Here is a 26,946-nt window from a genome sequence, read left to right on the forward strand (position 1 = left end):
AAATACTGCACATGACGCCGTCCCAGGCTCCCAGACGTTGAGCAATGACAAGTGCACTGCACTATTCTTCCTCAAGAATCCAGATTCCCGACCGAGACAATCCAAAAAATGCAACACCAAAACACGTCAAAACCGAGATGCGCACGGGCACCCGACAATAACAGTTATTGCAGGTTGAATGATGTTCTGAAACTTGAGAACTCCCTAGAATGAGCAGAAACCGAGCACATTATTGGACGTCTGCCCAAGGAACAAAAGAAGAGCCCCAGAGGCGAGTTGCACAAGGGAGCCTCGATCACTTCCACGAGCCAAATCTGTTCCGACTCGACAGCGCAGTTAACCCGATCCTGACAAACTAGTTACTACAGGTTTCTCAGCTCAAAACCTTGCTGCCTTTCTCTCTCACCAACAAGAGCCCAGGCCTATTTTTTAGCTAATGCAATGGTGTTTTATGAACAGAGGCAAACTTGATATTGTATTACCGAAGTTTAATAAAAAGGAAATCGAACACCACACACTTCTCAGCCAACAACAGACAAAGTGTTGCAGTCATAATCGATATCTCCAAACAAGACATGAATGCAAAACTTGCATAGGTGAGACAGAATGTGACCTGAGAAGTCCACGAAATCATCAACCTTTTGTCCTGAGTCCACCAGGGACAAAAATTGGCACCAAGCAATGAACCAAATCAGTTATATAAGCACGGGGGCAGGTATTGGCGTCTCACACAGAGCCCAACAGACAGGTTTACATATAAACCATAGCTCCTTTACAAGCCATAAACAAGAGGCCGCGACTGATGGAAAGCACTATGATAGTTAAGAGTGAGACTAACATCAATCCAAGGCTACCTGCTAACACGTTGACTGGAGCATCGGAAGTGAACCATGCAAGCAAAGTTATCAAAAGGAGGCGAAGGGAGACAACTTCCATGGCCACAAGCAGAACCAATGGAAGCAACTTGGATAAGTCCACGGGAAGCACTACAATTAAAAGGAGTTCCAGATTCCGTGGAGTTAGCAGGTAACACCTGACAAATATTTACTCTCTTCTCACGTTGTTGCATTGTTTGATCTGTATGATCTCTTTAAGGCATTGTTTCAATGATACCTTCCCTTCATGCCGATTCTAACTTTCCAACAGGAAAAATTTATGTCTCAAATTGGTGTAACATGGTTAGGTTATTTGCAAATGATATTGAAAATGATGTTGGACCATTTGAGGGTTTCATAAGATGCTTGATATTTTGTATATGCGCAAGTGCTCATAAATGCAATCAGTTACGAGTTACCTGCATGGAACATATGCTCCTATGATCTAGTTAAGAAAACACTAGATGCAAAATGCTTGTAAGCAATACCTGTTAAAATATAAAGAAATAAATCCACTTTGCCTCCTGAACTTATCGCAAAGTCCAAAAGATGAACCACAGATGCTATGTGCTAAATAATTTATCGCCAACTCAATCTGATAAACAGATCATATGCAGGCATAGATGGACAGGCCGTTTCGAAGCCCATTTGTGGGACAAGAACACTTGGAACCCAACACAGAGGAAGAAAGGGAAACAGGGTAGGTGCTCTAAAATTAGCTACCTCTTCTTCTGGTTGCTACATACATCATAATTTGAACATCACCAAGTAATGTTCTTCAATGAAAAAACAGTCTACTTAGGAGCATATGATGAGGAGGAGGCCGCTGCAATGGCTTATGACCTTGCTGCCCTAAAGTACTGGGGACCAACCACCTACACAAATTTTCCGGTATGAGTTTGCTGTAGTAAATATTTACTCTTTCCACTCATGAATAGTTGTGAATCTTGAGTAACGTACTTAGGCACCGTGTTTCACTAGGCACTGATCTGAGCCATGAGCACCAATCAGCCAATCCTTTCAACCTTGGCACCAGCCTCTCTGCTCTCCAACCCCCCCCCCCCCCTCCCATCCCCCAGATAATCCTTCGCCGCCTCTTCTCCTGCAGTTTCTCGTCCTCCATCAACCGCCAAACCTCTACAACCCCTCCTTCTCCTGCTCGTTAGACATTGCCACTTCCTAAGCCCCCTCCTCCTCCGCCGCCGCCTCCTTGCCATCTGGTGAGGAGAGCTTGGTGGGAATTTTAATCAACCTCATCCAGCAAGGAAGAGCTCAAGTATGATAGCATCTTGACCGACCCAGTGACTGAAAAGGACAGAGACAACAGAAGCAACCAGACTGGGGCAGGAAGACCAAGTTACTGCCTGACCACCTAGACAATGCCTTTGACCCCCAGGATCCAGCTCACCGATTAGGAATGAATTGTCGCGAGACTGCATAAGCAAAGAATTTTCTATCCAATATGATAAAACAACCCTTGGTAACTAATCATGGTTATTTATGGCTACTTTGTGCAAGCAACTAGATAATCTAGACTAAGTAATTAATCTAGAGAAAAGTATCTAAGCCCACCAAGTCAGGGATAATTAACGAGGCAAAATGGGAAATTGTGCATTGGGAGACATGAAGTGATATTGCACTTTCTCCAGGCTTTGAACTCTTTCATCAGATTCAACTAAATGAAGCGCAAAGCTCTTGCGTTTTCTCGAAAAAAGTTATAGCTGTGGACAAATAGCAGGTCAAAATTCAAGACAAGTATTCGACAACAGAGGTAGTACTAGTTGCTATCATATGGAGCTGAGAGTTCAGATGTTTAGCTGAGTAATTGCCTCATTGAACTGTGTGAAGATGAAAGTTCAGATGTTTAACTGAGTAATTGCATTATAGGAAAGTTCAGATGTTAACTGTTTATGGATGAACTAGTAGAACTGGTTGCTTGCTACAAAAAGCAGCAAAAATATTATAATAGACCAGCACAGTATGTTATGTCTATATGCATACTGAATAGTAATGTCACTTCATTCGGTATCTTACAGGTCATGAACTACGAGAAGGAACTGAAGATAATGGAAACACTCACAAAGGAAGAATATCTAGCTTCATTGAGGAGGTAAATATCTTTAGAACATTTCAAACTCTTCTGTATACTGTCTACTTACATATGCAAGATGTAATAAATCTACTAAATGCCAAATGAATACCAGAAAGAGCAGTGGTTTCTCAAGAGGTGTTTCTAAGTACAGAGGGGTTGCAAGGTAAATCAACAAAATTTGAGACAATATTCATAATTCATTGGTACTTCAGTAGTTCCAAAAGTATACCAACAAACTGAATAAGAATGCAAAGTTGCAGGCATCATCATAATGGAAGATGGGAAGCAAGAATAGGGAGGGTCTTTGGGAACAAGTACCTCTACCTTGGGACTTACAGTGAGTATATTAGTGAAGTTTCAATACTTCCTACCCAACAATTATATACAAAACTCACAGTGCTTATCAGTTTTGTAAAAAGATTAATCAGCACTTCATAACTCAGGAACCTAACCCAATCACGTTTGAAAACTTTGCTACAGGCACAGAGCAAGAGGCTGCACGTGCCTATGACATTGCCGCAATAGAGTATAGAGGCATAAATGCAGTTACCAATTTTGACCTCAGATCATACATCACATGGCTAAAGCCAAGCGTGTCGGACTCTTCAAATGTTGCAGGCCTTGCAATGCCAATTCCCACGGAAAACCTATTCCCAAGAGACACACATATATTCTCTCAGCACAACCCTTTTATCCTAGATCATAACACAACACAAGGTAGTGAAGAGGCCACTATCTCTCCCAATTTCCCAAGGACAAGAGCCTCATCCACCGCACTCAGTCTGCTATTCAAGTCATCAATGTTCAGGCAATTAGTTGAAGAGAACTCAGATGCCACCAACAAAATAAGAGGGAATGTCAGAGAGCCAGTTTCCAAACCAGAAGCTAATGAATATCATAGCTTTTTCCATGGAGGTACTCCAGACGTATTGTGCCTGTTCTCACCTACCGGAGTTTGCAGTAATAGCCTTGACTTTCAAGAGAGTATTCCATATAGTGGCAACCATGAGACTGTGACTTGGAATGGTCTTCCAAGCATGCCAGAACAATGATGGCTAACTGATGCACCAAATACAGAATACCATCTGAACTTAAAACCTGTTTGCCATATTTCGTTTCTTAACTTATACTGTAGTTTGTATATATCAGTTGACCTCGTGTACCAGGCATGTGATTATATCAAACTGGAAGCAGAAACAATTGCTTTCTGCAACTGCACTGACAGAACATGTTAACCAGTGATAAAACAGTGATTACTAATAGACGTTCCACATGATCACAAGGAAACTAGTTATATATTTTTCAGACCGCTCACAGTTTTCATTATCCTAAGCTAGCATTTCTTTTCGAGCATGTTCGTCTATTATGCCCCTTCTCTGAGCAGAAACTACATGAATAAATACCTGAATTAGGACGGTTGACTTTCTTCATCATACTGCCAGAAGCACCAACCTCCACCCCGCTGGGCCTGGGACAGTTCCGACGGTTGTGACCCTTTTCACCGCATTGGCTGCAGTGCCGAGGTTGCCGTTGATGCTCATTTTCTGACTCTGGCTTTCCACATGTTCGGCTATTATGTCCCTTTCCGCCACATAACCGACATCTGAACTGCACACTACCTGGAATTTTCCTCACTATTGGGCAATAGAAGCTTCGGTGTCCTTCTTGTCCACATTTGCTGCAGTAAAATTTCACCCCTGCAAAGCATCGGGTGTCAAATAATGTTCAAATAAAAACAAGTTCTAATTTGGTGATAATTCAGACAAAAAGAAATGCCAATGAAATAAGACCATAGTGATTTTGGTACTACCACTTAAACTCAAAACAAAGAGCATATAGAAATGTACTAACTAATACGGGCAACATCCAGCTGGCTAAATAAAAGGGGATAAATAAATGTACTCCCTCTGATCCATAATAAGTGTCGCGGATTTAGTACAAAGTTATACAAATTTGTACTAAATCCCCGACACTTATTATGGATTGGAGGGAGTACTGACTAAGAACATATGGACAACATCCAGCTGGCTAAAGAAACAGCCAAACTGTGTAAATGGACATAAACTGAGCAATCTTACTTGAGTAAAAGAAAACTCACCTTTCATGGCAATGCTTCTCTTGAGCCGATTCTCAGGATCCATGAAGAATGCCCTTTGCTTTTCTGAAGCATGATTTCTTGCAGCAGCAGTGCCCTTTGTTCTCTTCAATTTAAAGCACAGAGGGTGAAATAGATGAATGTCAGCCAGCTCAACTACTCGTATTTGACAGAAACATACAGTTGCTAAAATTGTCAGGACATACTTACCTTGATTGCAGCAACTCTTTGAGCATGCAATTCAGGGTCTTGGTGTAAAATCTTCATGTGCTTAGTGAACAATCCTGTTTTAGCATTCAGACTCTGCAATTATTATTAAGCTTTTTAAAAGCCAAAAGCGACTACCAGTAGCAACTTAAAATAAGACTAAAACACGGGTATATTTAAAGTTGAAGGTCAAGGAAAGACCCCGAATGCCGGCTACACCCACTGCAGCGGCACAACTGGTGACATGACACACACGGGGCCTTTATTGTTAAATATAATCAGGAATATAGGGATCTAGTTATGTATTACAATTTACTGGATCATAAAACTATAGAAGTATGATACACCCAAAACATATGTGCGGCGGATAACTGGGATAGACCCAAAACATATGTGTGATGGATTGAATATGAACAGTGTTTATTGCTATGAAAAGTGTGTCATATACATCACTAACATCAACTGTATCAATAAACTAAAAACATTATGTGTCAAGGAGGCTATAACATGTACTTTTCAGCATGCAAGAAAGTGCCACTTACTCTTAAAGATCGGCTAATCTTCATGGCAACTTCCGGGGACGGTGATGGATAAGTACGCTTTGATCTTTTGGGAGTGTTGATCTTTATCTCTAGTTTGTCGACTTCATCATCTTCCTTTACTTTCAAGGGAGAACTGCAGGGGGGAAGGGCAGCATTCTAACTCTGATGATCTAACATCACTTTCAACACCCTTGCAATAACCTAAGTATGTTGCATCCAATTTGAGATACAGTACTTTATGACTAAGAATCCGAAGGGGCTTTTATTCTTGCGATGTCAAAAGGCCATATCATCTATCTTTACTTTGTTTATCAGCAAAGGCAATTTTGTCTATACTTAAATGCTGATGGCGATGGGCAGCGAGCAATTTAAGTCATAATGGCTGGTTTAATCAAATCTTTACAGAGATTTGTTAACTGCTGAGTGCTGGCTACAAGGCACAAGGTGATACCTAGAGCAGATGCAAGGAAAAAACCTCACCTAGACCGAACTTTTTCCCATAGTTGTTCATCAATAGATTCTTGCCATATGACACATTCTCCACCGCACTGCATGCACATCTTAATACCCTAGAAATGCATAAAAATAAACTGATAAGTGCAGGTACTTAAGATAATACTTTTCTTCTTTCAGGATGATTTAGAAAAGACCAGGAAGGGTCACCTTGCCATTGCACATGGGGCAGTCCAGACTGGATCGATCTATCCCACACTCCTTGCAAGGAGTGTATCCTCTACCCCTGCAGTTAGGGCAAGGCAACTCTCGATAGTATTGCCCATTTGGACCAACCCAGGATCGCAGCTTCCCCCTTCCTCCAACATGGGCAGTATTCCTACAAACGGAAAATTACCCTTCTCAACATGTAGCAACAGCAGAAAAAACAAAATCTCCAATTCTCCAAGTATTTGATGGTATCCAGTATCCACAACAAATGCCCAAACTCCTCCACAAGTTCAGTATTGCCCATGGACAAACTTTTACCTTCATTAAGATTTGCCTGCCAAGTTAGCTCTTAGCAGTATCACTGAAAGGATACAAACTACGCAACTCTCACTTGCAGAACATGTACCATGGCAACCAAAAGCCATTTAGCACGTGGCTTTTCTTAGCAGAATTAAGCATTTGGATTGACGTGTGTTTGTTTAGTTAACCCTGAAGGAGTACAAACTCGTCATGGCTATTCGGGACTGTTCACTGCTCACCACCTAACGCACGAGATCGAATGGAGCACACGCGGCCACGATGCAGATGAGAGCGCGAAACTGAAAGGGGACAACCGTACCGCGAGGGGTTGGGGTCGACATCTGGACCGAGGAGGTCGGCCAACGGGTCGTAGTGGAGCTGCAGCAATGGCCCCAAAACAAACAAACGGACGGATGGAATGGTCAGAACTTTTAACTGCGAGGGAACGGAAGGCACCGAAGCGAACGGGAGCAAAACGTACCGGCGGGCCGCCGCTATCGGCCGAGGAAGCGGCGGCGTGGCCCCCTCGGCGGAGCTGCGGCGCCGGCCGCGCCCGCGCTCGCGCCTGCTCCAGCCCCGGCGGCCTCCATCGGGCGGTGGACGGGGCCGCGCGGGCGTACTGAAGGCGCAGCAGCATTCTGAGGGGAGAGAAGCCCGGTGGACTCGTTTGGGGAAGGCAGCGGTGGCGTAGCGCAGCGCCGCAGCCGTACGTGCGGGACTGCGGGTGCGTGGGGCCGCCGGGGGTTGGTTTGCCCGTGGCTTTTGTTGTGGCTGGCATTGCTCGTCAGTTTCATCGCTGCTGAGTCGAGAACCGCATATCACCAATCAGGAGAAGATTAAGATGCCTCTAAAAAATCATGCCCCTCGTCAGAGGCTCATATTATCACGGATTACAAAGCACGCGTCCTATGGTCAAGTGGTCAACACGGCAGCGTGAGATGCCGTGGCTGATACCGGGACCTGAAGCGTCGAGAAACCGTGCTAACCCGGCAGATCCTCGAGCTCCGGATTCGAGATTGACCTTTGAGTCCGGGATTCCGGAAGCATTTTTGCTGCACGCGGATGGTAGTCGTGTACGGCTCCCTCAAATGTACTCGGTATAAGTTTGCTTCAAAATGTTAGGTTACTTATATGTGAGTAACTTAGCCTTAGGTAGTAATATGCAATGCCACAGTGCGGTCACCTTTCTGCATCCTGACTTTCGCTACACCATGACCCTAGCCAAATGTCATGTTGTAGTGTTCCTGAAGATCAACATTGGGGGTGCTTATTTTGCAGAGTTAAGAAAAAAGAGGATGGGGTTTCTGCATACATGACAAACATGCCTCGGTTGGTGAAGTTTGTTAGTTTTAGCCAACCTATTTGAGGCATTTATGTCGAGGCTGAAGCTTGTATATGTCCATTGCAAATTTCTTCTCATGTTGACATGGGTCCACTACTACAGAAAGGTTTATCAGTAACGATCGAAAAACAACATCAGTAACGGTCGGGGCAGCTGTTACTAACTTCCTGTTACTGATGATGGGTATCATCAGTAACGGTCGCTCCAACCGTTACTAATGTGTACGTATCATGTCGTTCACAGCTTATGCACCCGCCACTGATAATATTTTCGAGATTTAAAAAAAAAACAGGCCACGGGCCTGCAAATTTTGGTCGTCGATGAAACAAATCATGAATTTTGGTCATCGACGAAACAAATAACGAATCAGATTGATACACGGAAGAGAGAAAATGGACAAAAAATCACGAATCAGATTGATACATAGAAACAAATCACGAATTTGGCCGATGTCGGGGACGCCGGATCTCCATGGGCTGCCGATGGGAACCTGCAATAGAGAAGAAATCGAGTGAGAGATAAGAACTCGAGAGAGAGAAAAGATAGAGAGGGGGAGAGAAATCAGAGAGATGAAGAGAGCGATACCAGTGGAGCCGGATCGGGCAGGGGTTGAGGTGGGCGTCGGGGCCGAGGGGGATCCGGCGGCGCGCGGGGTCGGGGGTGCCGGATCCGGCGGCTGATGGGGTCGGCGGCCGTTGGCGGTGCCGGATCGGGCGGGGGTCGAGGTGGGCGTCGGGGCTGAGGGGGATCCGGCGGCGCGCGGGGTCGGGGGTGCCGGATCCGGCGGCTGATGGGGTCGGCGGCCGTGGGCGGTGCCGGATCGGGCGGGGGTCGAGGTGGGCGTCGGAGCCGAGGGCGGATCCGGTGGCTCATGGGGTCGGCGACCGGCGGCAGTGTAAGAGCTCGAGGACGGCGGCCGGGGACGGCGCGCAAGGCCGGCCGGTGGCGGGGACAGCGCGGGAGCGAGCGGCCGGCACGAGGAAGAGGGAGACCAGCGGGCTACGGGGAGCTGGGGGCGCGCGCGAGTTAGGAGAGGTAGAGGGAGAAGAGGGGGCTCGGAAAGAGATAGAGGGGGAGTTGGAGACGGCGCTGAGATAAGGAGAGGGAGGAAGAGAGTATATATTTATACCGCCCACACAAATCCTAGAAAATGTTGGGCCGGTCCAATTAAGGAGATGGTTATGAGTGGCGGGCCTGGGTGAAAGGACCGCCACTAATGAGTGTTTGAGTGAATTTTCACTTTTTTCACACTGAACCATTAGTGACGGGCCGCCCACGCCCGTTACTGATGAGTGCTCATCAGTGACGGGCCTTGCGGGCGTACCACGTCCGTCACTGATGTCAGTAACGGGCGCGCAAGGCTCGTCACTGATGACTCGTCACATATACACTGTTTTGTAGTAGTGGTCGTCTGATAATTAAAACAAATGGTGTGATTCTAAGGACAGCACTTCGAAGTAAACGGCATGCATGAATGCTACGGTCAAGGGAAGACGTGAACTTCCAAGATGCAAATTCATGTTGCCTACTCATTTCATGGATTTTGATGCTATGCATTTGTAGCCGAGTGTATAGTATAGTAATGGATGTTTTGGCCGCCAATGGTGCGATTATCGGTCAGGAAGCAAATTTTTTTTGGCACCCTGACTTTGTAAGAAACAGCCAAACTTTTTGTCCCCTTCATTTTTACAAACTTTTTGTGATCCGAATGCCGTCTAAAATGTCGGAATGATAAATTGCCTACATGCAAACCATAACGACTTGGCGAAATGTCGTCAATTTTGGTTGTGCTTTGATTTCTACTGATTCTGCGACAATATTGGTGTGTCAACGTGTTTGCGATTTGAGATAACTTGACTACTAACTTATGTAACTAGGTGATTATCCGCGTGTTAGCGGAAAATTTTATTTGCGTATTTGCATTTGATGTTCGAATCAATGATGATCAAATGCAAAATAATATAAAAATCCTAGAACCAAACGACTTCATTGTACAAAACGCTTATGCAACAAATTTGGAGAAATAAAAAAGAAGAATCTACGTAACCTGAATATTTGCAATTCTTATTAAAATATGGGTACTTGGTGACATGTTTAGGTGAAAAGTGTTAAGTGCTAAAATTTTGAATTGTAGAAGGATAGTTGTCTGTGTGTTGCGTGATGTGCATGGTGTGAACACCTTGCATGTGTAATTTGCAAACATTAATCGCATCTTAGTGAGAATGTGGACGGTGAAGTCGACGATATGTGAACATAATGCATGTATAGCGTGCAAATATTAAATGTACGTCAGTGATGATCTAGATTACGTAGATGCACGTCCAAATCCATCGACGTTCTAACTTGTAAGGTTATTCAAAACCGAGAACATTCAACGCACTCATGACTTACGTGCAGCCGCAATGCCTATCGCTGGGAACAAAAAAGTGTGGTCGACGATGCACCGCCAGACAATCTACTGCTCCGTAGCATCTTTTCCAGAGCGCCCATCCAGGACAGGTCAAAGACATGTGGCCCCATGCTTCCGGCCCGGGGGCGCGCCCTTTTTCGGTCTTCGCTACTCCTCTCCGCCCGTTAATTAGCGGGCACGTATCTACTGTAGTCACTACTAATCGGGGAGCCGTCCGCTTCGGGATTCCAAAATTAGCAATCAAGCTTCGGGAGGAGCTAAGCACTTTTCCCCTTTCCAAATCCACCTCGGCGGTGCGGCAACCAGGGCGATTTCCCACCGGCCATATCTCTCCCCTATGACGCGCGGGCCCGGGAAATAATCTCTGTTTTTGCGGCCCTGCCACGTAACCCAGCCCGTGGCGATCCTCCTTTTTTAAGCCATTTCTTCTGCCCCGTTCCAACCCATTTCGTTTTTTCCCTTCCGCTCCCGTCCCATCGTCCACACAGACACCGAGACACGAGCGTCGACAGAGAGAGCTACGGTGACATGTCGGCAGCTAGCTGGAGCATTCCGGCGATCCCGCGGGCGGCCCCGCCGGCCAGGGGCGGGCTGCCCGGGGACGCCTTCCTGGTGGCCGCGCGGCCGGGGCCGGGCCGGCGCCGTGCCGCTCCTGGTAGGAGATTGAGGCTCAGAGGCGGAGGCGTCGTCGTGGCCCGCGCTGGTGCGGCGGAGGTGCCCGTGACTCACCCCGAAGAGTCCGGAGTGGTGTTCTCCGAGAAGTTCCCCTTGCGCCGATGCAAAACTGTAACTCGCTCTATACACCCCGTCGTGTGGTGATTTGTGTAACTTCCTCTTCTGTTTTTGGCTGGTGCCTGGTGATGAATTTGTTCTCGTGTCCAGGTCCAAGGTAAGGCATGGGCGAGGGTCGTTGCGGAGCCGGATGGGGAAGGGATGTGCAAGATCGTTATCGGCTGCGATGTAGAGGGCAAGTGGGTGCTGCACTGGGGTGTCTCCTACGATGGTGAGCAGGGAAGGTAAAGTATGTTCCTAATGTTCTTCTTCTTTTTATCTGGGGATGGGGAGGAGTGATTTGTGCATTATGAAGAGGGATAGATGGGATGTGATTAGTCTGGCAAGTTTGCCCACGTTATCAGTGAGGTTTTGCTTGCAATATCAACGCAGCGTCACTGACGCAGGTTGACCCCTTCGCGAAAGGTACAACATGCATTGTTTGGTTTGGCTTTAGATTCGTTTATGCAAAGATTCATTAAAAGAACATGTTGCCATGCAGTTGTTCCTACACAGTTCTCAATGAAAACGGGGCCGGCATAGGAACTACTCCGTTTTTCCAATGGTTCTCACTTTGGACCAATCGTCAATGCTTTAAAAGCACATGCTAGTTAATAAATGCATGTTTGCAAAATTGGCTGGAGATGTTCGCATAGTTCGTTAGTAATGTTTGTGTGTTATGTCTCCTTGTCTTTGGTTCCTTTATTTTCTGCGATTGCAGTCCGACAGTATATAGACACGGACTATATATAATATAAATTTTACAAAGTCAGGCATCAAAGTGTGACCTTTGAGGATCGAACTCTGGTGGGCTGCCAGCATACCTCGCTGGCTGACCACCCAAGCTATGCTTGGTTCTCTCGTCTTTGGTGTGATCTTGATAGTAATAATTTGTCATGGCATATTTACTAAAGATTTTGGATTTTTTTCTGTATGTATTCAAGCTTGCGCTTCAATCCTTACATCTCCTTACAAAAAACGGAAAATGGCAATCATTTCCTTCAGGTCCCACCTCGACAAAAGAATTTGTATAACCAATTCATCTTATCCTCTTTATCTATTGCAGAGAATGGGATCAACCTCCTTCGGAAGTTAGACCTCCTGGTTCAGTTACAATCAAGGTTGTTCTAATCCTGTAAACACTTCGAAGCACTCAGATTTTTTTCATCTACTGGCACTGGCATATGGGTGTCTGTGTGACACAAACTTGCTAGGAACATCTTTCTTTATCCATTATTCTAATAATTTAGATTTCCAGTTGCTGAATAATGTTTGAAACTTTCAGGATTATGCAATTGAAACACCACTGGTGGGTTCTCCCAATTCAGAAGGACATATGGTTCATGAAGTGGAAATCAAATTCAATCAGGACACTCCAATTGCCATTATCAATTTTGTTCTAAAGGTTCAATACTGTGTTTCTTAGGCAATACAATTGCATTGCTGTCAATTTATTTAATTATTTCCTAGGCAATACTATGTTTCTTAAGTTCGTACATCCTCTAGTTGTCTAAGGAAAGTTGTGTGTACTAGAGACATGTATATCTGCATACTGAATGCAATACAAACACATGCCTCATCCAAGCTGATTATTTTGATAAATCCATATGTTAGTTAAGTTCCGTGCATTACTCTGGTTCTTGTAGGTCTTAAGGGTTACTCAGCTTTCAGTTTTAGTGTCTCAGTTGATTTTTGCTTTGTTAGGAAGAGGAAACAGGTGCATGGTTTCAACATAAGGGCGGGGATTTCAGAATACCCTTAAGTGGGTCCCTCGAGGATGGAGATCCATTCGGAGCACAACAAGATACTGTACACCCAGGTTATTCTCAATGATATTACTTTCTCATGGAGTACTCCCTCCGATCCATAATAACTGTCTTGGATTTAGTACAAACTTTGTACTAAAAAATCCAAGGCACTTTTTATGGATTGGAGGGAGTATTATAGTAGTGGTTTAGTTAGTCTGTCCTGTTTGATTGGTTTGGTTGTCAGGTTAGATAAATGATTTTTCTTCTATAAGGAAGTAGTTAATAGAATTGTGAGATATGTACTTATTTTGGCATTAGAACCTATGTAACAGGATATTTTGAACATCATTACTTATTCTGTCCACTATGAAGAACTAAAGACCCGAACCCCTAACATTGGTGCTATGATACCATGCTATGAATGCAACTTGTTGTATTGCGCAGTCCCAAAGTGCGAAAATATAATACAAGGATTCAAGTACACACCCAAACCATAGACCGATAGGAAAGTGACAAAATGCCCTTAACAGAATGAATACTGCTACATGACAATGTGCTCCTTTTTCAGCTTCGATGTTTTGTGGCCACAGAATTTCTGGAAGTATCTTTCACCACAGTGCGCATAGTGCATTCTCCGTGTTATCCCGTCTGATTATTCTCCGAGTCATAGAACATTAACATGCAAACTATGAATTTTCACTTGCATAAACCAAGGAAGTTTCCTTTTGAGCAATCATAGTTGCAAGCAACTGCTGCAAAAATTGCCAACATGTATAATGTGGTACCCGTACCGCTTATCATTCTGCTGTTTCATTGTTGGCCTTGTGGATGACCACCTCCTTAGCCATCAAGTCAACTGTTGTTTTGCACTAATCAGTAGCATTCTCATGGAATTGCATGGTATTGGCTTTCACAAGCTCGGGTTCTTGGGGCCTTCAAGGAAAGTTGTCTAACATATTGAGTTCTCTTATGTTAGGAGCAAAACCTGAAGGATCTAGTGCTCAGCCACAAGAAACTGTCCCTGGAGATAAAGGTCCAAGTGTAAAACGTATTTCAGAGTTCTATGGGGAATATCCCATCTTAAAATCAGAGTATGTTCAGAATTTTGTATCTGTTACTGTGACGGAAAACAGTGAAACGGATAAAAGTCTTGTGGAATTTGACACTGACATTACTGGCCAAGTTATCATTCATTGGGGAGTTTGCAAAGACAATACTATGACATGGGAAATCCCATCAGAACCTCATCCACCAAAAACAAAGATTTTCCGACAGAAAGCTCTTCAGACCTTGCTACAGGTGAGGACATAATCTTTAAACCTTGGTAGAGACAGAGAGATGAAATTGAATGATATTAAGCTAAACATACATAATGTACTAACGAGCTTTGCTCTGTAATAACTGGCATGCAAATGCATTTTGCAAACGTAAAATCACATAGTGCCACCTGTACATTTTTCTTCTTCTTATTCAACAAGCATTCTAGCATCGGGGAAATATATACCATTTGCAATTTGGAAATGGTATGGACTAGAATTCATCACCGGAGCGTAGATTGAACTGGTAAATTATGACAGGTGGCCACTATTAATTATCCATTAAATAAAATTAACTATTTTCATTTTGAAATGCATGATTTTTTCTGTGGTGCCTTTTTTTGGCCAAAAATGGAGTAAGGGTGGGTTTGGTACTTCGGTATTATTCACTGTTCCACAAACTTGTGTTTACTCTTCAAAATTTTCTTTAAATAATTTTTTGATATCTTCAACATCTTATTTGAATAATTTTTGATATCTTTCCAAGATATTGCTCTGTAATATTATTCCTTTGCTAAGAGGGTTATTTTTTACCGTGGCCCTTTTACTAGGAAAATTGTACAAAGCAAGCTCAGTTCTCTTAAATCTGAAGGATATTTGGAAACTGAATTTATTGAAATAATAAAGTTGACCCCTTAATGCATTTGTTTCTGTCTCTTTCATAATCCCGTTATCGATTGCTTGAGTTGTTTTGGGGTTAGTCAAGTGAGGATTAATAGTCTATTTCGAAGTGGCTTGCTTTCAACTAAAATTATATCTTCAATGAACACATGAGCGTTTTTTTTTTGGAGTTTTCACAATATGTGTTCTGTGAGTTCTACCAAAATTTATCTTTCTTGTTGCCTTTTCCATTCTTTAGAGCATTTACATGTGTTCTTATTGAGATTCAATAAATTCAGCTGCTTGAATATCTGTTAACTACTCCTCTTCACACCTCTTACCTCATACTGCAGCAAAAAACTGATGGAACAGGCAACACTATATCATTCTTACTGAATGCAGACTATTCTGGTCTTGTTTTTGTGCTCAAACTTGATGAGTATACTTGGTTGAGAAATGTAGATAATGGATTTGATTTCTATATTCCCCTTAAAGAGCCTCATAAGTCTGATGAACAGAAAGTTGATGATAAGTCTGCACAAACTGATGGCTTAATCGGTGATATAAGAAATCTGGTTGTTGGCCTATCATCTAGAAGGGGTCAGCGAGCAAAGAATAAAGTACTGCAAGAAGATATCCTGCAAGAAATTGAGAGGTTAGCAGCCGAAGCTTATAGCATTTTTAGGAGCCCCACTATTGATGCTGTAGAGGACTCTGTTTACATCGATGACCCAGCAACTGTGAAGCCAGCTTGTTCTGGCACTGGATCTGGATTTGAAATACTGTGCCAAGGATTTAACTGGGAATCACATAAGTCAGGGAAATGGTATGTTGAACTTGGTGCAAAGGCCAAGGAGTTGGCATCCCTGGGGTTCACCATTGTTTGGTCACCACCACCTACTGATTCTGTATCACCTGAAGGATACATGCCAAGGGATTTATATAATCTGAATTCCAGGTATATTTCTTTGTGCAAATTCATTATAATCCTTAAGATAATTGTTCTTTGAAGATTGAATATATAAGTAACATTACCTCATTTATTTAATCTATTTATGTTTTCTATCATAGATTTTCCTTTACTGGTCACTTATACTGGATGTCAGTCTGTAGAAGCGTGAACTAGTACTGATTTTGCATTCTGAGCTTGAACCAAATAAGTAAACTTGATTAACAAAGCCCACATGCTGAATTTCTCAGTATAATTTGTGCGAGATGCAAATTGTTGATGCTAGCAGTTATCCTTAAGATATAACATCTTCAGGTTGTCTATTTTGTATCATATAATGCTTTTCCTAGTTCAGAATTTCTGAACTTAATCAGTAAGTACAACACTATTCAGTTAGTAGAATACTAATGGCTGTTGATCCTTTGTATATGCACTAAATATTTGTGACCTTGTGCCTCTGTTATGATATTATTTCCTGAACTTCTTTGGTCTTGAGCTAGAAGTTCAGCAAAGCAATGTCTCATTGTATACCTATCAGAAATTACATCCTGCATAGGTTTTTTCCCTTTCTTCTTTTTCAGCCTTCTTGAGGCTTGCTTCTTGTTTTGTCTTTCTTTTTTTCTTGCTGCTCGGCCATTGGCTGTTGTACTTTCGCCTTCTTGGCGCTTCTTCTAATAAAAATGACACGCGAGAAAAAAGGAAAGTTGTTAATGATTTTGCTTGCGCAAAGTCGAGTCTATTACTCTAATGCATGCCAATATGAAAACTGCAAGAAAAAAGACAAGAAAAATGGTGGTTGCTGAGTTACTGGTGAATTGATTTTTGATTAGGTACTTTCGTACTCCTCATGAATGAACTAGTCAGGTACTGCATGTTTTGAATTAGATGACTGATGGGGAGTATCTAGTTAATATTGTGACTCTATGTAATTTATATAGTCTACTTATTATTCAGAATAGTTTACTACTAAATTATCAGTGTAGAAACATACTACACTAGCACGTGAGAAATAAGTGAGAAAGATACTGCTGTTGCAAAATTATACTGAGCTTGTTTTTCCTTCCAAGCTTATCTCAAGCTCGTTATGCGAGCTGATGCTAAGCATTACTGTGATATCATCGATGTTTCAGATATGGAACCATAGAAGAGTTGAAGCAGCTTGTGAATATTTTCCATGAAGCTGGTGTGAAGGTTCTTGGTGATGCTGTCCTAAATCATAGGTGTGCTCAGTTTCAGAATCAAAATGGGGTCTGGAATATTTTTGGTGGACGTATTAATTGGGATGATCGAGCAGTCGTTGCTGATGACCCACATTTCCAGGTGAGGCCTCTCCTTGCTAACTGAATTTAATTAGCTTGGAATATGCCATTCTTTGACATTCATTTTGATTCTCTAATATCATCACCTATTGTGTTTATTTGGATCCTCCATTGCAGCGCTATAATTTGCATACATAAAATGAGTTACACCATTCTTCAGCACAAACTGTAATTTCATTTCACCGGTATTTAACCTCAGTGGGGTTTGCTGAAGTTATGCAGACAATAGCTTAATTCAACAAACAAAATGATACTTGAAGGTAGTCACACTCTCACTGAGTGACCTGCAAATTCCGTTTAATTCTGCACTTTTTTAATGGTGTATTTTTTACCTTTTGGCCATTAAAAATAAATGCACAAATCAGCATTCACACTTAAGTTGTGTAAAGAACATGGAACTTGAAAAACTCCCACCTTCAGCAGCCAATTGAAAATTACAAGGTTGTTCTACATATTTAACCATTTTTTTCACTTAAATTATGCAGGATGTAATTTCTGTTAACCCTTTGTATGTCTGTGGTAAAACTCTTGTGCGTGTAGGGAAGAGGAAACAAGAGCAGTGGAGATAATTTCCATGCTGCACCAAACATTGATCACTCACAAGACTTTGTGAGGAATGATCTTAAAGAATGGCTTTGCTGGATGAGGTCTGTTGTACTTTCATTTCTTCGTCAAAGAACTGTTTGTTAGTACTCGCTCAATTTTTTTATAATGCAGCACTCCAATAGCACAAACTAAATAGACTCTATGTGCATGCATGATTTAGATACGGAGTATCTAATGTACAACTAACTGATGTCCTCAACTTTGGCAATGAAAATTACCGTGAATTGGTCTGGATACTGTGTGAATGCACCACAGAATTGGTGGTCAGGGATAGAGTGGGATATTATCACAGAAGAAGACAAGAGGCAGATAAATGCATAAGGAATTAAGAGTTCCAGTCATTCGATGCCCTTGGTATTATATAGCGTCCCTATAAATAGTGTTCTATCTACACCAATACAACCCAACATGGCCTACTTCCTTAAAAACAAAGTGAGAAGAAAACTCAAGATGGCTTGACACACAGCCCAACACACTCCAGAATAACTTCAGAGCTCAGTGAGCCCACTTATCTAACTTGGCACTTCCTTTCCCGTGTGTGCTTCCCTGGCCGCCTGTTTCCTTAAAAATTAGCTAAGGATTTGTTGGCCCATGGCTGGCCAAAAAGTTGGCAAGAATTATGAAGAGAGATGCGAGGTGGTTGGCAAGTTTTCATTGGAAACCAAAATTTAGCTACCAACCAAACAAAACCAACATTTTAGTTGTCAAAATTCTCGCAAGTCAAATTTTGGCAAGATCCAAATACACCCATGTAAAAATTTTCTTGCCTCACACAACGAATTATTTTGAAAGATTGATTTTTCTTATAACTATAATACATTAGCGTGTAATATGTTTCCTCTAATTCTAACTTGTTGCTTGGATATAGGTTTAGTGAAACTCTTGGAACTTCGACTATTAATATATTTTAAATATTTATGTTGGACACAAGATTTTTTTCTCGAAAAGTAATTTCATAAATATTTATAGTATTAATAGATTTCATAAATAAATTACAGTATTAAGTGGTAAAAGTTGTGTTTTGTGGACTGTCAAAGTTGTGTTTTGGAGACTGAGCAGTTTATGCTTTTCGAGAAAACTCATCAGTTTATGCTAGAGAGTGAGCAGTATAAAATAAGGGTGTGGTGACCTTAGGAAAAACACACAATTCCAACAAATATTTCGGTGTACCACCAGACTCTTTTTGTACCGAGCCACCAGACATTTTACATACTCTAAAAGATGAATTAGTAGACCAGGCCTGGCTGTATTTGCCTTTGAGATGATTGATCCTGTAAGTTTATGTAGTTGTGTTTTGCTAGCTTGTTAAGAAAGAACCATGAAACATACCTACTCCCTCCGTTCCTAAATACTTGTCGCTGTTTTAGTACAAGTTTGCACTAAAACAGTGACAAGTATTTAGGAACGGAGGGAGTACTAAATAGGCATGGAAAATCAAGTTATTGCTGCAGCTTATACGTCCAATTTTAAGACGGAAATTGTTTCTTGGATGAGCAGCACATATTTGTTCCTTTCTTTCGAGACAGGACATGTGATGTTCCACTATTTTAGCTGATAAATCTTGGTGTGATTGGTTTTTCATTAACTGTGCAAGATAAATTGAATTATAGAACATGGGACCTATGTCTTGCACAAAATATCAGCATTGCATATTTTATTCAGTTGTTCCGCTCAACTTGCAGAAAGGAAGTTGGATATGATGGATGGAGGCTTGATTTTGTTCGTGGTTTCTGGGGTGGATATGTCAAAGACTATCTCGAAGCAAGTGAACCATACTTTGCAGTAGGAGAGTACTGGGACTCTCTCAGTTACACTTACGGTGAAATGGATTATAATCAAGATGCTCACAGGCAGAGAATTGTTGACTGGATAAATGCTACAAGTGGAACTGCTGGTGCATTTGATGTGACCACTAAAGGAATACTACATATGGTAAGATTTGAGCTAAATTTGCTCACGTTTTACTATATGCTTATGGGTGGATTTGATAACTTTAGTGGTCATATGCTCTTGAAGGATCGCCTGCCTGCTTGGTTGAATCATGTGTTCTTTTTTCTAGAGGAGGATCATACAATGTTATGAATTGATAATTGGATATTTTCTCTACAATTAGTTGCTATCAACTTTTATTCAAGATGCAGATGCAAATCCGTCATGATGTCAGTTAATTAAACTTCCATTTTGCATCTGTTCATGCATCAGTTCTGAAGTGGTTTGCTCATGAGAGTCAGCGTATGAACAATTTTTAGTTACCAGCCTTACCCATTGTTTCTTTGTGTTGCGGAGTAACCTTGTGTACTCCTGTCCTAGATTCTTCTTCTTCCTATTCTTTATGCATCAGTAATGTGGAACTTCCTTCTGTTTCACAGGCGCTGGAAAGATCTGAGTATTGGCGCTTATCTGATGAAAAAGGAAAACCCCCTGGAGTATTAGGCTGGTGGCCTTCACGTGCAGTCACATTTATAGAAAATCATGACACTGGTTCCACTCAGGTACAATGCAATATCTCTAGATATTGCTCTGAAAAACGTTGAGTATACAAATCAACGTTATCCATATCTCTGGAAAACTACTATTGCTCTGAACCAGGGACAAGACATATCCTAGTTTACATGTACTCCTTCCGATCCATAAAAAGTGTCGCCTACTTAGTACAAAATTTGTACTAACTTAGTATAAAATGGGCGACACTTTTTATGGATCGAGGGAATATATGCATAGTAATAGTAAAATGTTCTTCGAGTTACATGCCATGCTTGGTATTCTGACTATTCTGATGCATCAATTCTTAATAACGATCAGGGTGTGGCCGCTTTATACTTATTTATTTAATATTGCTCAAATTTATTTTTGAAATAAATACTCCTACATCTTTCTTACTCCATCATTGTTGAAGTCTTGTGAATCTGGAATGCTCTAATCATTTGAATTCTGGTAAAGTGAATTAAGGTCCAATTATATTCTAAGAAAACCGTCATACATATCCATCACCCTCTCAAATTACAACATGTCCTACTTGATCCTCCTAACGTTGTTTTTGGTGTATCTGTAGGGTCATTGGAGATTCCCCTATGGTATGGAGATGCAAGGATATGTTTATATCTTGACGCACCCTGGCACTCCTGCAGTCTTTTATGATCATGTCTTTTCACACTTACAGCAAGATATTGCTAAATTAATCTCTGTCAGACGCCGGCTAAAGATCCACTGCCGCAGCAAGGTATATAACATGCACAGAAAGTGACTAAATCGTTTCCTATTTTTTTCCCTCCCTTCTATGCCATGTTTGTGTACAGGATGGACGTTTTTTCTCTTCTAAAATTGCATGTGATATATGTCCATTTTCAGATCAAGATACTCAAGGCAGAACAGAATTTATATGCGGCGGAGATTGATGAGAAGGTAACAATGAAGATTGGCTCGGGACATTTTGAGCCAACTGGTCCCATAAACTGGATTGTTGCTGTTGAGGGACAAGATTACAAGATCTGGGAAGCGTCGTCGTAGACTCTGCCGCACGCATCAGTTCCAGATTACGACCACTCAGTATATAGCTCAGAGGAGCAAAATTAATACTAGGACGAGCTGATGGCATCAAGCTAGGACGAGATGATGGCATTAGAACAGAGAGTGTCTGATGCCGCTGCTGGTCTCTCCTGCAGCAAGGCTTTCACTGAAGTGAAATTATATGCATACAATTGAACATTTTTTTATCTATGCAAAATTTCCTGCTTATTGCAGAGATCACTCCACTTTGTTGGATCTATGTAAGACCATACACTTGCAGTAAATAAAGTACGGAGTACTACATTAATATTCAAGTAAAATTTTCAAAGTCAGTCCCAGATTCCCAGTGTGTTTTCTCCAAACAGTTCGGATCATTTCAATAATAACAAGTTTGATCTGTTCTATCGAGGTGTATGGTTTGAATCCATCTAGTCCCAACACGTTCTACCTGGTGTATGGTTTGAATCCATCTAGTCCCAACACGTTCTACCTTTTCTTTTTGTGTAGATATCCTCTCTTTTTTCCTCTTGTATAGTTTACGTTCTTTATAGACTGGACACTGGACAGTCGGTCGGTCTGTAGAACAGAGATAAAAGTATGTCACAAATGCATTACCAGAGTAGAAGAGGGATTTGCTAATTTCGAGGATACAAATTACGAGAAGAGTATCAAGACAGAAATCGAGTAAAGCAGTTACAAGATTAGGAAGAAACAACGACACGAGTTGCTAGAATCACTGATATAGTTCGAACATCTGAAACAGGCTATGGACATCGGGCAGATACTAGTGTTCGACCACCAAAGGACTACTTTGCAGAATCGAGACCAAAATTCGAGCCAAAAGGTTAATCAGACTTGTTTTCACACGACCTGAGGTGCTGATATGGGATGCAAACAAAAAGATACTAAACTAGAGAACCACCAATCCACCATCCTAACACTAGAGAAGGGGTCAGCATCGTCATCAAGGCTCAAGCACCAGAGATAGCCCGATTTTGGAGCTCTTGTCGATAGCCTTGGTGTCGACTTCAGTGGAGAGGGCGAGGAACGACTTGGGCCTCCACTCGTGCTGGATGAGGGTGCTGACCATGCCCAAGTTGTTGTAGCGCAACTTGGCAGTGGTGAGAGGGTCCAAGGAATACTGCGATCCAAAGGTGAAGGTGTTCTCCTTGCTCGAGAAGCTGTGGGTCACCTCTGCTCCAACAGCCGTCTCTTTGTTCACCGAGTGGTAGTACGACGCAGTGAGACTGTCCCCTTTGTTGTTCCTGAAAAGAGGAGTCATTCCACATTCATACCCAAAACGACATGTAGTTCATGCATGGATGTAAGAGAGGCAAAAAAAAAAGATAACTAAACGAGTGCTCTTAGGCCCTTCCAAAATAACTGTGGCTTAAGATGGTTCAGAGAAGGCAGTTTAGAGAAGGCATCTTCACAGAAAGTTAAGCAATGAAAACATTTGAGACACCCGCAATTCATTAAGTAATTTACAGAAGAAAACACTTACAGCATCACAGCAGCAGAAAGATCTTCATTGGTGAGACTCACACCAGCATTGTACTTGGTGAAATTCCCAGTTGCACTATCATAGGCAACATCAGCACCAGCAGCAAGAGCTTTGTTGCCAAACACACCAGAAAGGTTAATTAGAGGTTTTGAGTTCAAGCCAACAGAGACATTGAGACCAGCGTAATCATGCAAGTACTGGACTTCAACCTGCAAGAACAAGGTACAGAGTAAAAAACAAAAATCAATTTGAACTAGAAAAGCCCAAACAAATCTGGAAATATGAAGTTCTGTACCTTCCCAGCAGTCTGATTTGGAAAAGGAATGGTTACAATCTTCTTCAAGCCTACCAAACCAAGATCTTCAGTTGTGGTTGTGATTAACACCTGAAAAAGATAGATCACTAATTAGTCAGCAGTGTAGAAATAGTTAATTAGAACTTCAGGTGGTTCATCTTGAGAATATTTACTTTCTCTTACAATAACGTTTGATAAGGAAAATGATGTATCGAGAAACTTACTTCAGAGTCTGTAGTTGCTTTCACATCCACTTTGACATTGTTGAACTTAAACTGGGTCTTGATGTCGCCAAGGATAGCTTCATTTTTCTTTGTGCTTGTAGCAGTGATTGCCTGTAGACAGTAATGTATTTAGAATTAAAAATTAGCAGGGGCTGAACATTGCAAAGATATCACAGATGAGACAAATATATGGACAGAAACTGGATAAAAATTAAGAAACGATAGGTTAAGTTCAGCATGGAGTTATAGACATTGGGCAGCGGTGTGGCAAACACAAAGGCAATAGACAACCAGACATACAATTGCTAACGTTACAAGCTTAGACAAAAGACATTATTGGTCATTGTAATCATACTCCCTTCTGTAATATTGTGCTGGATTTCCAGATTTCCTTTTTTTGCGCATGGATTTCCAGATTTCCAGGGCCATTGAGATACAACAAGAGAATACATACCAAAAAAGAAAATATCATTTATCATAAAATAGATATATCCACTGTGCGGTTTTGGCATTTGAACAACGTCAGTTAACAACAGAACAAAAAAGCACTGAAGGTGTGCTTGGATTTGTCAGACTCAGATTCTATCGGATAACAAAGTATCGATTTGTGCACTATAAGATATCTGATTCCCAGAAGAAAGAAAAGACTCTAAGAAATAGAAGAACAGTAGACAAAGTGAACCAACATATATTAACAATAGTCCTGCCAAAATAAACCTACACATTCTAGAATTATTTGTCTCGTTACATTCTACTCCCTCCATAAAAAAGTGACATCCACTTACTACAAAAATTGTACTAACTTAGTACAAAATGGGCGACACTTTTTATGGATCAGAGGGAGTACTTGTTAACTCTTTCACAGTTAAGAAATCTAATTGCACACTTTGGTGCGTGCTCGAGAAAAATAATACATGTTAGATATTCTACATTGGTAAGTTACATGAACATAATTCAGTTAAAGAACACAACACGAATTTATCTGGGTACAAACACAATCTCTGAATCCAAGTATGTACAAATGCAATCATATCTGAATTCTAAACATCAAATTCTAAAGATCCAAAAACAATTCATCGTGATGTATTAACACCCCATGTAGATGTGACGCAAAGAAACGATGCACAAAGGCATATAGTGCATGGCATTGGCACCAGATCAGTTACAGGTTTGTGTACCATGCAAAACTGCAAATACTAGAGCAGTATTCTATCCAGTAGTTATTAGAACAATAAGTCTGCTCCAAACCCAAATGTGACTTCCATTAAAGCTAGGATCAATGAAAACCATCAATAAGTGCGCAACACTGCATGCACGCCAGAGTTGCATGAAGATTCACGAAATAATTGAACCAAATTGAAACTGCAATCAAAAAACATTCCAAATGACATATCTTAAACACAATAATTTCACACTCACAACTAGGCCTACTCACAACGACCACATGTATTTGTTAATCCAGCACAATTAAAAAAACACAACTAGAAGCTACACAGAAAGTTCATAGGTAGGAGTAACAAAGATAATAAATCTCAGTACCTGAGACAAAAATCTCGTGCAAAAAACTCAACATCAGTACATCGCGCCTCATCCACCAACTACTCAAAGGCAGTCCAAAATCTCGTGCACTATCCAACTCAACTCAAAATTGAACCATTCCTCAAAACCTTTGAACGCCGCCAACTCACAGTTCAATATCGCAAAAACACACATCATCACAAATGCGCGGAAAAATAATAATTCGAATCCACCTCAGCGCCAAGTAACACACCTCATCTCAAACCAAAAACCCCAACTAGTCATCCAAAATCCAACTCAAACCACTCTACGCTACGGCATAAACGATCGAAGCATGCGATCCAAAGCATTCACAGGAAATTAACCACTAAGATCGAGTTAGTACTCACAGCTCCATTATTGGCGCGAGTGGTGAGGGTAAACTTCTGGTCCGTGTGGAAGTCCTTGTACAGGAGATCTGCAAGACAACAAAGAATAGGAGCAGTAACAAGCAATTAGTCCCTCCGAAAGCTCAAATCGAGCAGAGAAGAATAAGCACCGCACCCAAATCCCACAAAACCCCTCAAAAGTACACCCGAAAGAGAAGCGCTCATCCTGACCTCTGGCCTTCTGGCCGACCTCGGAGTAGAGACCGTGACCGGGGGCCACCTTGGAAGGACCGTCACCCGATTTCGCCTCGGAAGGACCATCACCCGGGGTGAGACCACCGGCGGCCGCCGCCATGGAGGGAGCGTCAACCGAGGCTACCACGAAAGGAGCGTCGACCGGAGCCGACATGGAAGGCACGTCGACCGGAGCCGCCATGGATGGAGAAAGGTTCTGCGTGAGGAGCAAACGGCCGCGGAGGCGGTAGATGCCCGGTGGGGAAGGCGGTGGTGGTGTGTGGGTTTTGGGGAAGGGGGAGGGAAGGAAGCGCCGGCTTTATAACGGCGTGGAGGGGAGATAGCCGGATGAAGCCTGTTACAAGATGAACGGCTCAGATCCCTTGAGGCGGGTGTTCGCTGCCTTTTTCTTGAAGAGAAAGAAGCTGAGGCTTCTTTTTCCTTTTTCTTTTGAGGGAGAAAAAGAAGCTGGGGCTTTGTCCTGTAGCCTTGGGATAAAGTTTCTGTTGAACCCTTGGAGAAAGGGTTGATGAGGAGACGGGTCAAACATGGTCAATTTGGTCACGGACTCTGAGTTGATGCTTTACGAACCCGTCTCTCTGCAGTCTGCACACACATAAGCTTGAATTGATCTGCATTTGTCGTTTACCCTGCTTTAAAAATGGAACAAAATTCAGACGTTATGCGGCATTTGGTTCCTTACTATCTTGTTCAAAACCAGGATACTGAAAAAATTGCGATTGAAAACCCTGATTCCCCTCGGACACCGAAAAAATTGCATTTCTAGTTGCTTCTGTTTAGCCTCTCTCACTCAACGCTTCGATTATCCGGTATTTCGATCTATGCTAACTTCAAATCTAAATAGGCTATGCAGAAAAATGGCCTACACATCAAATTTTCAATCTTATCATAGCCCTTGAAAAACAAAACTAGCCAACCAGGTCATGAAAAGTCTACGCATTTTAATCCAACATTAGCACTTAAACAAATTCATACAGCAAGCTTCGAGGCAGTATTTGTTGGTCGGTTGCAACATGATGAATGGAATACGGAAAATGCGTTAGACTTGTCATGGTGGCCATCAGGCAAAGGCTTTTTTGACCGGCTGAGGCACAACAAAAAAGCCTGGTCTGAAACACGACACGCGGAGCTCGAAGGCACGGAAAAAAGCACAGGGGCACAAGGCACAACACGGCCCTGGTAGCCACCTCCATATGATATTTTTTTTTCCCAATTCTAATATTTAAAGAAATTTTTCTAATTTTTCCTAGAATAAAAAAAAGTCCGAACATGCCAAAACGGAAATTAATCCTAAGAGACCTGGTCTCTCCTTCAGGCTGAAAGACCACGTCCATCTTGTGATATGTGTGAAATCCACTGCATTATAATCATGATTATTATTTTTCATTTGTCATTCCAAATACTTTGAGATTATTTTTAAAGGCTAATTTATCCACGTGA

General features: G+C 42.0%; 4 protein-coding genes across 7 annotated transcripts; 2 read left to right on the forward strand and 2 right to left on the reverse strand.

The window, feature by feature from the left end:
- Positions 1-394: 394 nt before the first annotated feature.
- Positions 395-3,591, forward strand: LOC100825100 (ethylene-responsive transcription factor WRI1). Of its 2 annotated transcripts, none has more exons than XR_002963806.1 (6): positions 395-1,026; positions 1,493-1,575; positions 1,669-1,766; positions 2,912-2,985; positions 3,080-3,304; positions 3,448-3,517. XR_002963806.1 is itself a non-coding variant. In XM_024459916.1 (6 exons), exons 1-6 carry the CDS (start codon positions 803-805, stop codon positions 3,403-3,405), a joined length of 708 nt encoding a protein of 235 aa, XP_024315684.1. In that variant the 5' UTR covers positions 405-802; the 3' UTR covers positions 3,406-3,591. The 2 variants fall into 2 exon arrangements, 1 of the variants encoding a protein (XP_024315684.1); XM_024459916.1 differs by having other exon boundaries at positions 405-1,026; positions 3,080-3,130; positions 3,228-3,591.
- LOC100823164 lies at positions 1,440-7,509 on the reverse strand. Of its 3 annotated transcripts, XR_001406102.2 has the most exons (10): positions 7,256-7,509; positions 7,094-7,152; positions 6,475-6,643; positions 6,292-6,380; positions 5,812-5,944; positions 5,273-5,365; positions 5,066-5,168; positions 4,371-4,664; positions 1,836-2,308; positions 1,440-1,750 (listed from the first exon to the last, which is right to left on the reverse strand). XR_001406102.2 is itself a non-coding variant. In XM_010233926.3 (9 exons), exons 1-9 carry the CDS (start codon positions 7,409-7,411, stop codon positions 2,280-2,282), a joined length of 1,125 nt encoding a protein of 374 aa, XP_010232228.1. In that variant the 5' UTR covers positions 7,412-7,509; the 3' UTR covers positions 1,440-2,279. The 3 variants fall into 3 exon arrangements, 2 of the variants coding, with proteins under 2 accessions (XP_010232228.1, XP_010232227.1); XM_010233926.3 differs by having other exon boundaries at positions 1,440-2,308; XM_010233925.3 differs by lacking the exons at positions 1,440-1,750; positions 1,836-2,308 and having other exon boundaries at positions 4,150-4,664; positions 7,256-7,507.
- A 3,466-nt stretch (positions 7,510-10,975) lies between these two features.
- Positions 10,976-21,674, forward strand: LOC100821502 (alpha-amylase 3, chloroplastic). The gene is made up of 13 exons (XM_003569629.4): positions 10,976-11,312; positions 11,409-11,542; positions 12,364-12,418; positions 12,583-12,702; positions 13,002-13,116; positions 14,022-14,344; positions 15,315-15,919; positions 17,041-17,230; positions 17,770-17,876; positions 19,518-19,767; positions 20,205-20,327; positions 20,888-21,055; positions 21,184-21,674. Exons 1-13 carry the CDS (start codon positions 11,055-11,057, stop codon positions 21,340-21,342), a joined length of 2,607 nt encoding a protein of 868 aa, XP_003569677.1. The 5' UTR covers positions 10,976-11,054; the 3' UTR covers positions 21,343-21,674.
- A 299-nt stretch (positions 21,675-21,973) lies between these two features.
- LOC100821813 (mitochondrial outer membrane protein porin 2) lies at positions 21,974-25,789 on the reverse strand. The gene is made up of 6 exons (XM_003569630.4): positions 25,483-25,789; positions 25,273-25,340; positions 23,366-23,476; positions 23,142-23,231; positions 22,847-23,055; positions 21,974-22,607 (listed from the first exon to the last, which is right to left on the reverse strand). Exons 1-6 carry the CDS (start codon positions 25,685-25,687, stop codon positions 22,307-22,309), a joined length of 984 nt encoding a protein of 327 aa, XP_003569678.1. The 5' UTR covers positions 25,688-25,789; the 3' UTR covers positions 21,974-22,306.
- Between the last annotated feature and the right edge of the window lie 1,157 nt (positions 25,790-26,946).

Source organism: Brachypodium distachyon, chromosome 2 (assembly GCF_000005505.3).
Source record: "Brachypodium distachyon strain Bd21 chromosome 2, Brachypodium_distachyon_v3.0, whole genome shotgun sequence".
Classification (NCBI taxonomy): domain Eukaryota; kingdom Viridiplantae; phylum Streptophyta; class Magnoliopsida; order Poales; family Poaceae; genus Brachypodium; species Brachypodium distachyon.